We start from the raw sequence: 12,302 nt of genomic DNA on the forward strand, positions 1-12,302 counted from the left end.
TTTAAGGTGGTATGATATGCTATAAAATCATTTTTGCTTAATGTTTTAAAATTTTCTTTTGGAGTTGGGTTTTTTAACTATTGGTCATTTCTTTAAAGGTTACAAATCTATTCAGATTTTAATGTCATATGCCATTTTCTCACCCCTGCTTTGTACGTTTTTTCCTTTCCCAGTAGTGTCCTTTTGGCTTTGTTCTACCTGGATACCTCATTTTTTCTCTGTATGCTTCTGTGTGTGTATACAGGAGGTATATATGAAATGCTTTAACTTGTGATCTTTAAATATATTTCTAAGATTACCCAATAATACAGAATTTGATATTCTCATAGATGAATTGCACTACATTTTTTGTTTTGTGACTGAAAATATATTAATTTTAATCTTCTTTTGACAGTGGTCAAATTCAGGCTCCATCTTTGTTGATAACCTTGGGAAACACTTAAATCCTCTATTTCAATTGGCCTTTCAGTTAGGAATACTTAGCCCTTGTTGTCACCCATTACTAAATAAATATGTAGAATTTGACTAGATTTGACAAGAAGAAAGAGTAAGACAGTCTGTTATTTTTAGTGCAATAATTTGAATTGGCTTTTAAGTCAATGAGAGAAATTATTTTGTTTCTACGCCATTTTTTTACCTTTATTTTTAGAATGTACGAAACTAAGTTGAAAGAATTGGAAACTGATATTGCCAAAAAAACCCAAAGCCTTACTGATCTTAAACAGCTTGTACGACAAGCAACAGAGAGGGAACAAAAAGCTAAGAAATACACGGAAGAACTCGAGCAACAGGCAAGTAATTTTTCTTTCCCAGAGAAAATAATGTGTTACAGCTCAAGCCACTCCTTGGCATTGTTTTTGTAGATAAAAATGAACAATTGATAATACCTCCCCTGGGAGGCCCATCAAGTGGATGGCACCACCAACCTTTTAAGCCAAACCCCTTAGATAAGCAATCTTTTCTTTCCTACCCTGTATCTTTCTCACTAAATCATATCCAAGGACCATAGGAACGTGCCAGAAGGGATTTTTGTCTATTTTTTCATCACTCCATTCCCTGTGCCTAGGACAATGCCTGGCACGCAGTACTCAGTAATTACTGTGAATGAATAATGAATAGAACACAACATTCATTCATATCTTTTGTGCTTTTGAAAACCCAACCTTTAATACCCTTTGCAGAAAATGTGTATCTTTATAAAACCTCGTATTTCCATGTCAGACTTTGTCTCTTAATTTTTCATTATGCCCAAAGATTGAGATTCTCAAACATGTTCCTGAAGGTGCTGAGACAGAGCAAAGCCTTCAACGAGAGCTTCAAGTTCTAAGGTACATTATCTGTTTGTAAGACTACCCTTTTTTTAAAAAAAATAGACTTTAAATTATGACCAGGTTTGTTACATACAGAGATTAGGATTTTTCAACCTTGCTGCCTAACAAGTTTATCAGTCTTATTTCATCCTTCTGATGCCAGTTACTCTTACATAATAGATACTGAAAAAAAGGGTAAACCAGATCCTAATATAAGTGCCAAGCTTCCAATTTAAGCTTTCTTAATAGTACAAAATGTGTTAGATCTTAGTTTTCCAGAGGCAAATATTAATGAGAGAAAAAAAATTATTTACTTACAGGGTTCTGTGTGGAATACTCTAATGAGATTCCTCCAAAAGGAAAACTTAAAAGTCTGACCTGATGTCATTTTTAAGAATCATGAAGAATTTTCATTCAGTGATCTCAGTTTGAGAAGGTAGCATTGCAAGTCAGAGTAAATGAAGAACTCTTTACCTTTATGAATTATTAGCAAGTTCTCAGCAATTTACATCACACAATTCAAAAGAAATACCCATATATTCATAAATCAATGACTGGTTTTTGTGGTTTTGGTTGAACTCATAATCATTGTGTTCTAGATTAGCTAAAAATCAGCTGGAAAAAGAAAAGGCGGAATTAATCCATCAGTTAGAAGTTAACAAAGACCAAGGCGGAGCTGAAAGCACTGTATCTGGTAAAGTACTTTATAACATACTTATAGCATGTTAGCTAACCCAAGTTTTTGGATTAGGGCTTGCCTTTTTTATTTATTCAGATTTCTGATGACTGTCTTCCTATGAAATCAAATCCGATAGGTTTTCAGAGTTCTTTCCTTCATGTAAGAATAATGTTCCCATTGAGTGTTCTGAGTTCTTTATAGTATCGACTAGCATATACTCCATGTTTTTCTCTTTATGTTCCATCTAAGTGTTACATTTAATCATGATAAAGTGCTAAGCACTGAATATGAAGTCTGTGGCTTCCAGTTTCTAAGTATATATAGGCCCTTTTAAGCCCTCTGAACATTATCTTCTAAATGTTATTGTCCTCTTATTTTTAAGATTTTGTTTATTTATTTGAAAGAGAGAGTAGGAGCTGGGGGGAAAGGCAGAGAGAAAGGGAGGAGCAGACTCCCTGCTGAGCACGGAGCCCCATGTGATGCAGGGCTCAGTTCCAGGACCCTGAGATCATGACCTGAGCTGATGTCAGATGCTTAACCTACTGAACCACGGAGGCACCCCGTCCTCTCATTATTAACTTAAAAACTACATAGAGTAAACACTGTCTGCATTCTCTTTCCCTTTTACAATTTAAAACATTAAAGTCTAGTCACATGCTTCCAATTCACAAGTGATTAATCATTGCATTGCTATGTGCATATGTATCCTTTTTTTTTCTTTTTTTTTCTTTTTTTTATATAAATTAATTTTTATTGGTGTTCAATTTACCAACATACAGAATAACACCCAGTGTTCATCCCGTCAAGTGTCCCCCTCCATGCCCGTCACCCATTCACCCCCACCCCCCGCCCTCCTCCCCTTCCACCACCCCTAGTTCGTTTCCCAGAGTTAGAAGTCTTTATGTTCTGTGTCCCTTTCTGATATCTCCCACACATTTCTTCTCCCTTCCCTTATATTCCCCTTCACTATTATTCATATTCCCCAAATGAATGAGAATATACACTGTTTGTCCTTCTCCGATTGACTTACTTCACTCAGCATAATACCCTCCAGTTCCATCCACGTTGAAGCAAATGGTGGGTATTTGTCGTTTCTAATGGCTGAGTAATATTCCATTGTATACATAAACCACATCTTCTTTATCCATTCATCTTTCGATGGGCACCGAGGCTCCTTCCACAGTTTGGCTATTGTGGACATGGCTGCTAGAAACATCGGGGTGCAGGTGCCCCGGCGTTTCATTGCATCTGAATCTTTGGGGTAAATCCCTAACAGTGCAATTGCTGGGTCGTAGGGCAGGTCTATTTTTAATTCTTTGAGGAACCTCCACACAGTTTTCCAGAGTGGCTGCACCAGTTCACATTCCCACCAAGTGGAAGAGGGTTCCCTTTTCTCCGCATCCTCTCCAACATTTTTTGTTTCCTGCCTTGTTAATTTTCCCCATTCTCACTGGTGTGAGGTGGTATCTCATTGTGGTTTTGATTTGTATTTCCCTGATGGCAAGTGATGCAGAGCATTTTCTCATGTGCGTGTTGGCCATGTCTATGTCTTCCTCTGTGAGATTTCTCTTCATGTCTTTTGCCCATTTCATGATTGGATTGTTTGTTTCTTTGGTGTTGAGTTTAAGAAGTTCTTTATAGATTTTGGAAACTAGCCCTTTATCTGATATGTTATTTGCAAATATCTTCTCCCATTCTGTAGGTTGTCTTTGAGTTTTGTTGACTGTATCCTTTGCTGTGCAAAAGCTTCTTATCTTGATGAAGTCCCATAGTTCATTTTTGCTTTTGTTTCTTTTGCTTTCGTGGATGTATCTTGCAAGAAGTTACTGTGGCCAAGTTCAAAAAGGGTGTTGCCTGTGTTCTCCTCTAGGATTTTGATGGAGTCTTGTCTCACATTTAAATCTTTCATCCATTTTGAGTTTATCTTTGTGTATGGTGCAAGAGAGTGGTCTAGTTTCATTCTTCTGCATGTGGATGACCAATTTTCCCAGCACCATTTATTGAAGAGACTGTCTTTCTTCCAGTGGATCGTCTTTTCTCCTTTGTCGAATATTAGTTGACCATAAAGTTCAGGGTCCATTTCTGGGTTCTCTATTCTGTTCCATTGGTCTATGTGTCTGTTTTTGTGCCAGTACCACACTGTCTTGATGACCACAGCTTTGTAGTACAACCTGAAATCTGGCATTGTGATGCCCCCAGCTATGGTTTTCTTTTTTAAAATTCCCCTGGCTATTCGGGGTCTTTTCTGATTCCACACAAATCTTAAAATAATTTGTTCTAAGTCTCTGAAGAAAGTCCATGGTATTTTGATAGGGATTGCATTGAACGTGTAAATTGCCCTGGGTAACATTGACATTTTCACAATATTAATTCTGCCAACCCATGAGCATGGAATATTTTTCCATCTCTTTGTGTCTTCCTCAATTTCTTTCAGAAGTGTTCTATAGTTTTTAGGGTATAGATCCTTTACCTCTTTGGTTAGGTTTATTCCTAGGTATCTTATGCTTTTGGGTGCAATTGTAAATGGGATTGACTCCTTAATTTCTCTTTCTTCAGTCTCATTGTTAGTGTATAGGAATGCCATTGATTTCTGGGCATTGATTTTGTATCCTGCCACGCTACCAAATTGCTGTATGAGTTCTAGCAATCTTGGGGTGGAGGCTTTTGGGTTTTCTATGTAGAGTATCATGTCATCGGCGAAGAGGGAGAGTTTGACTTCTTCTTTGCCAATTTGAATGCCTTTAATGTCTTTTTGTTGTCTGATTGCTGAGGCTAGGACTTCCAATACTATGTTGAATAGCAGTGGTGAGAGTGGACATCCCTGTCTGGTTCCTGATCTTAGGGGAAAGGCTCCCAGTGCTTCCCCATTGAGAATGATATTTGCTGTGGGCTTTTCGTAGATGGCTTTTAAGATGTCGAGGAATGTTCCCTCTATCCCTACACTCTGAAGAGTTTTGATCAGGAATGGATGCTATTTTTTGTCAAATGCTTTCTCTGCATCTAATGAGAGGATCATATGGTTCTTGGTTTTTCTCTTGCTGATATGATGAATCACATTGATTGTTTTACGAGTGTTGAACCAGCCTTGTGTCCCGGGGATAAATCCTACTTGGTCATGGTGAATAATTTTCTTAATGTGTTGTTGGATCCTATTGGCTAGTATCTTGTTGAGAATTTTTGCATCCATGTTCATCAGGGATATTGGTCTGTAATTCTTCTTTTTGGTGGGGTCTTTGTCTGGTTTTGGAATTAAGGTGATGCTGGCCTCATAGAATGAATTTGGAAGTACTCCATCTCTTTCTATCTTTCCAAACAGCTTTAGTAGAATAGGTATGATTTCTTCTTTAAACGTTTGATAGAATTCCCCTGGGAAGCCATCTGGCCCTGGACTCTTTTGTCTTGGGAGGTTTTTGATGACTTCTTCAATTTCCTCCCTGGTTATTGGCCTGTTCAGGTTTTCTATTTCTTCCTGCTCCAGTTTTGGTAGTTTGTGGCTTTCCAGGAATGCGTCCATTTCTTCTAGATTGCCTAATTTATTGGCGTAGAGCTGTTCATAATATGTTTTTAAAATCGTTTGTATTTCCTTGATGTTGGTAGTGATCTCTCCTTTCTCATTCATGATTTTATTAATTTGAGTCTTCTCTCTCTTCTTTTTAATAAGGTTGGCTAATGGTTTATCTATCTTATTAATTCTTTCAAAGAACCAACTCCTGGTTCTATTGATCTGTACCACAGTTCTTCTGGTCTCAATTTCATTGATTTCTGCTCGAATTTTAATTAACTCTCTTCTTCTGCTGGGCGTCGGGTCGATTTGCTGCTTCTTCTCTAGCTCCTTTATGTGTAAGGTTAGCTTTTGTATTTGAGTTCTTTCCAGTTTTTGAATGGATGCTTGTATTGCGATGTATTTCCCCCTCAGGACTGCTTTTGCTGCATCCCAAAGATTTTGAACAGTTGTATCTTCATTCTCATTAGTTTCCATGAATCTTTTTAATTCTTCCTTAATTTCCTGGTTGACCCTTTTATCTTTTAGCAGGATGGTCCTTAACCTCCACGTGTTTGAGGTCCTTCCAAACTTCTTCTTGTGATTGAGTTCTAATTTCAAGGCGTTATGGTCTGAGAATATGCAGGGGACGATCCCAATCTTTTGGTATCGGTTCAGACCCGATTTGTGACCCAGTATGTGGTCTATTCTGGAAAAAGTTCCATGTGCACTTGAGAAGAATGTGTATTCAGTTGAGTTTTGATGTAAAGTTCTGTAGATATCTGTGAAATCTATCTGGTCCAGTGTATCATTTAAAGCTCTCGTTTCTTTGGAGATGTTGTGCTTAGAAGACCTATCAAGGGTAGAGAGAGCTAGATTGAAGTCACCAAGTATAAGTGTATTATTATCTAAGTATTTCTTTACTTTGGTTAATAATTCGTTTAAGTATTTGGCAGCTCCCACATTCAGGGCATATATATTGAGGATTGTTAAGTCCTCTTGTTGGATAGATCCTTTAAGTATGATATAGTGTCCCTCTTCATCTCTCACTACTGTCTTCGGAGTGAATTTTAGTTTATCTGATATAAGGATGGCTACCCCTGCTTTCTTTTGAGAACCATTTGAATGGTAAATGGTTCTCCAACCTTTTATTTTCAGGTTGTAGGTGTCCTTCTGTCTAAAATGAGTCTCTTGTAGACAGCAAATAGATGGGTCCTGCTTTTTTATCCAGTCTGAAACCCTGCGCCTTTTGATGGGGTCATTAAGCCCATTCACGTTCAGAGTTACTATTGACAGATATGAGTTTAGTGTCATCATGATATCTATTTAGTCCTTGTTTTTGTGGATTGTTCCACTGAACTTCTTCTTAAAGGGGAATTTTAAGAGTCCCCCTTAAAATTTCTTGCAGAGCTGGTTTGGAGGTCACATATTCTTTCAGTTCCTGCCTGTCTTGGAAGCTCTTTATCTCTCCTTCCATTTTGAATGAGAGCCTTGCTGGATAAAGTATTCTTGGTTGCATGTTCTTCTCATTTAGGACCCTGAATATATCCTGCCAGCCCTTTCTGGCCTGCCACGTCTCTGTGGAGAGGTCTGTTGTTACCCTAATATTCCTCCCCATGAAAGTCAGGGACTTCTTGTCTCTTGCTGCTTTAAGGATCTTCTCTTTATCTTTGGAATTTGCAAGCTTCACTATTAGATGTCGAGGTGTTGAACGGTTTTTATTGATTTTAGGGGGGGATCTCTCTATTTCCTGGATCTGAATGCCTGTTTCCCTTCCCAGATTGGGAAAGTTTTCAGCTAGGATTTGTTCAAATACATATTCTGGCCCTCTGTCCTTTTCGGCGCCCTCGGGAACCCCAATTAAACGTAGGTTTTTCTTCCTTAGTGTGTCATTTAATTCCCTTAATCTGTCTTCATGGTCCTTTAATTGTTTGTCTCTTTTTTCCTCAGTTTCCCTCTTTGCCATTAACTTGTCTTCTATGTCACTCACTCGTTCTTCCACCTCGTTAACCCTCGTCGTTAGGACTTCTAGTTTGGATTGCATCTCATTCAGTTGATTTTTAATTTCTGCCTGATTGGATCTAAATTCTGCAGTCATGAAGTCTCGTGAGTCCTTAATGCTCTTTTCTAGAGCCACCAGTAGCTGTAGAATAGTGCTTCTGAATTGGCTTTCTGACATTGAATTGTAATCCAGATTTTGTAGCTCTGTGGGAGAGAGGGCTGTTTCTGATTCTTTCTTTTGAGGTGAGGTTTTCCTTCTAGTCATTTTGCTCAGTGCGGAATGGCCAAAAACAAGTTGTATTGGGAAAAGGAGAGAAAGAGAGAGAAGGAAAGAAAAGAGAAAAAGAAAAAAGAAAAAAGAAAAGAAAAAGGAAAGAAGAGAAGAAAAAGGGAAAGAAAAAGAAAGAAAGGTGAAAAAAAAGGGGGGTGGGGGAAGCAATCAGAAATCAAAAAGAAAAGAAAAAAAGAAAAAAAGAAAAAAAAAAAACACGGGGGAGTGTTTCTGTAGACTTTAAGTCCCTTGACTTCCCCTGGAACTGGTCCGTCCAGCTGGTCTTCTGGGGGAGGGGCCTGTTGCGCTGATTTTCAGGTGTTAGCACTTGGGGGAGCTGCTCTGCCCCTGCCTGCTGCTGGGCTCAGCGGGGGTTGTTTACCCCGTGGGGCCCCAGGAGGAACAGCCGCAGTTGCTATGGCAACTCTGGAAGCCTGGATTCAGCCTCCGCAGGAACTACGGGGCTCGGGGCTCTCGGCTCTCCGTCTGCAGGGCCCTGGAGGCTCCGGGGCGGGGCCGCTGATCTGCTCAGCTCGGGGCAGGAGCGTCCTCGCTGTCCTGGGCCCTCCCGGCCTCTGCCTGTCCCGGGGGAGGCCGGATCCTGGGCTGTGTCCCGGCGCCCTGTGCTCCGGGGCCTGCGCTGGTGGATTCGCGCTCCCGCCCCGCAGCTCCCTCCCTGGAGCCGCCGCCCGAGCCCCTCCGAGCTGCTCCGGTCGGTCCCTCCGTGCGCGCTGCAGCCCTTAGGGAGCTCGGCGCACTCTCCCGGGGCGCAGGTGTCTGTTAGTGTCCCCGGGAGCCCGAGGGCATCCCCGCCCTCCTGGGTCCTGCTCCAACTCCCTGCGAGCCCCTTTCCGCCCGCCGGGAAGGTTGGTGCAGCTCCTGCTCCTCCGGGACGGGGCTCTCCTGTCCTGGGGACACTCGCCCCGGCCTCAGCCCGGCTCCTTGCGGGGCCCCTCCCCCTCGGAGGCCTTTTGTTCCTTTATTTCTTTTTCCCCGTCTTCCTACCTTGATAGAAGCGTGAACTCCTCTCACTGTAGCATTCCAGCTGGTCTCTCTTTAAATCTCAGGCCGAATTCGTAGATTTTCAGGATGATTTGAAGGTTATCTAGGTAATTTGTTGGGGACAGGTGATTTGGGGACCCTGCTCTTCTGCCATCGTGCCCCTCCTCGTGTGCATATGTATCCATGTGTATATGTCGTGTATACATGTATATGCAATTAACAGTTGATCCTCAATACTTTCAGATTCTGTATTTGTGAATTCAGCTACTCACTAAAATTGACTTCTAACCCCCAAGCTAGTATTCCTAGTGCTTTCGCAGATACAGTAGTGAAATTTTAAGTTCTGACCCACCTTTTTCCAGATGAGATCCAGTAAGATGAGACTCTACCTTATTTCAGCTCTCATACAAATGACCAGAGGATGGAGACAGTACAGGGCAGGGCATCAAAAGGGCAAGAAGCTCTGGTTCTGGGGCCAGTTGGTCTGGGTTTTTTTTGTTTTTTTTGTTTTTATTTTTTTTTTATTTATTTATGATAGTCACACAGAATGAGAGAGAGAGGCAGAGACCTAGGCAGAGGGAGAAGCAGGCTCCATGCACTGGGAGCCTGACGTGGGATTCGATCCTGGGTCTCCAGGATCTCACCCTGGGCCAAAGGCAGGCACTAAACCACTGTGCTACCCAGGGATCCCTGGTCTGGGTTTAAATCCCAACTCTGACACTTACGAGGGGTGCAGCCTCAGGAGAGTTACTTGACTCTTCTGAACTTTTTCTTTTTTATAAAACAAAGAAAATAGAATCTACCCAGGATGAGTTGTTTCCAGGATTATAATTATACTTTATGTAAGATATGAGTATGTATATGTGTACATTTTTTCCCTAAGAGTAATGAATGGTTCAATATTCACAAACCCACTGTTGACTTTTGAGAACATCAATGTTAACAAGAACCATTTATTATGTATATTTAATAGTGTGATGGGGAAATGGCAAATTCTATTCCAAAGGATTGTATCAATTTATACCCGAACAGTCTATTTCATACACCTTTTTCAGTATCCTACCACATATTCTTGTTACTACTTTGTTTTAAGGCTATCATGTACAAGTTTACCAGACACTATGCTAAGTGCTTTTACAAGCATTTTATAAGTTTTTTTCTCCCCCCACCCTAGCATTTTATAATTTAACTCTTAAGATGCTGTTTGGTGGGTACCATTGTCTCCATTTTACCTAGGATTGTCACCTTAAAGTTAAGCAACGAGATCACAACAGCTAGGCATTGACAGGCAGGATGAAACCTAAATCTATGGAACTCCAAAGCCCCTCACCATTCCCTGTTTTTGACCATGCAAACTGCCTTATCTACCTCTTGATAACTAAAACAGTCATGTAAATCTCTCTCATCAGTATCTCTTTTAGTAGCCAGCTTAGGGTACCAGACTAGCACACCCCCAAAGACCTGCTGATGCTATGACGTTTGGCAAGGTCTCTCTAAACCTAAGTTTCCTGAGAGGGAATTTCAGAACCTTATATTCCTCATTTATTTACAGGATACCTAACATATTTCAAAGATTGCTAAGGTTCAAAATCAAACCGAAATGGTCTTGGCAATTCTAAAGCACTATTTAAATACAAAGTATCAACAAGACTATACAGTAGAATATTGAAAAAGCTGTTTGAAATAGTCAAAGGTTGCTCAGGTATAAATTGGAATAATCCTTTGGTATGGAATTTGCCATTTCAATCATGCAATCCAATACCATTAAGCATACTCCAGAAAGTGCTGTACATAATAATTACTTTTACTGCACTACTTTTACTTTTACATTAGTAAGCTGTGTAACGTATAGCACCCCTTTAAGACAATCAACTCAATACAGCATTCCTGTGATTAAGAACCGACTTTATAAAAAACAGCGAGTACTTTCTACAAAGGTGAGAGAAGTTTTGAAAAGTATCATTTTGCTCTGCTTTCCAAAGGAAGATGAGTTCTGTTGCCTATTCCCAAGGAAAAGGATGAGGAAAATATTTCTTGTCTCCAGCTCATAATTAGGGGACCATTCCAAGGGAACCGTAACAGAGTACCAACCTTCCTGTCTCATTCATGAAAATGTGTCTTGCTGACCATTAATTTCTCAAAGTTTAGCATTACTTTTAAAATTTTACACTTCAGTGGCTGCAAAATGACATGACATACTAGATGTTCTGTTTAATTTAAATGTTTCTAGCAAAGATGACAATGAAATAAAACGTTCCATTTGTCCACTGATTCTCATTATAAATTTAGAGATGTTAACTCCAGGTGAGGGGAGTGGTTAAGGATCCAATAAATTAAGGCTCTTGTACTGTACTTAACATTTTCCGACCATAGCATTAGGATTTATTTCTCTTTGTTTTATCCATCCTGACTGGCATATTTTTTGTGTAGTAATTACAAGGTAAATGTGGACTGACTTCATGGAATAGTCAATACTGCTGGGTACCAGGAGCATTTGGCCAGCTGTGGCTGTAGCCCCTTACCTAACAGTCTACTTATTTTGTTGTCCTTTTAGTACCTAACAATTTTTCCTGCTCAGATCAGAATTTTTCTCTGGAAAATAATTTCTTCTAGGTTAGAAAAATTACCCTGATTTTACCCATCTAATACCCAGCAGATGGTTTTTCTCTTGGTCTGCTATGGAATTACAATACTGTAAAAGGTAGCATTACAGTATTTACAGCCTGGAAAGTTTTTCAGCCATAAAATGCCCTATTTTCTAGGCCGTGGTTTAGTTTTCTATTCTCTAAAAGAAATCCTTTGTCAGAGTGGGGAAAATTGGAATCTGACTTTTAAAACTTTTTTGGCAGATCCTGATCAACTAAAGGAAAAAGTAAAAGATTTAGAGACACAGCTCAAAACCTCAGATTTAGAAAAGCAGCATTTGAAGGTAATTTTATCTAACTATATTATGTTTTGTGAAAACAGCTGTTAGAAACAACTTTTATGACTATCTTTAAGTATATATATCCTAAAAATTCCTGGGGTTATGTGATACACTTATATTTGACCTTGATATTGCAGAGTTCATTATAGTCACCTGTGTTAAAAATACTAAACGAAAGCTACAAAAAAACTGAGATAAAACAAATAGGATTAAAGAGAAATTTATTTTTTAATTCTCACAAGCATAGCTCATTATTTTACTCAAGTTTTGGGTCACATTGGGAACAGTGTCTTTTATTTCCTTTTGAAATTCTTTTCAGGAAGAGCTCCTTTTTTATTAAAGAAAAATATTTGCCATGCTTTATCCCTTAAAGAATCTATAAACAGAACAAAACAGCATAAACTAAAGAATTAACTAGTGATCACTAGCTATTCTGAAGTTCATATTGTCTCTTTACACATTTCTCTTAGGTAGAGGTCCCAGAGTTTCCCAAATTCTAAATATATTTATAAGTTAAATGTTATTCATAAAAAAAATAGGTATTTGTAAAGAAAATATAAATGAAGCCTAAACCAAAGAATCTTAACCAAAATAACTTGTGAACAGCCAAGTCTTTCTGATTGCCCCAATGA

At 39.4% G+C, this 12,302-nt stretch overlaps 1 protein-coding gene across 1 annotated transcript in view; it reads left to right on the forward strand.

The window, feature by feature from the left end:
* Positions 1-12,302, forward strand: part of CEP290 (centrosomal protein 290) — a 92,039-nt gene that overhangs the window by 79,190 nt on the left and 547 nt on the right. The window contains exons 49-52 of the mRNA XM_055336664.1: positions 650-791; positions 1,255-1,328; positions 1,910-2,004; positions 11,594-11,673. Coding sequence (XP_055192639.1) covers positions 650-791; positions 1,255-1,328; positions 1,910-2,004; positions 11,594-11,673 — 391 coding nt within the window. The remainder of the gene's footprint in view (positions 1-649; positions 792-1,254; positions 1,329-1,909; positions 2,005-11,593; positions 11,674-12,302) is intronic.

The sequence above is a fragment of the Nyctereutes procyonoides genome, unplaced genomic scaffold, assembly GCF_905146905.1.
Source record: "Nyctereutes procyonoides isolate TBG_1078 unplaced genomic scaffold, NYPRO_anot_genome, whole genome shotgun sequence".
Taxonomy (NCBI): Eukaryota; Metazoa; Chordata; class Mammalia; order Carnivora; family Canidae; genus Nyctereutes; species Nyctereutes procyonoides.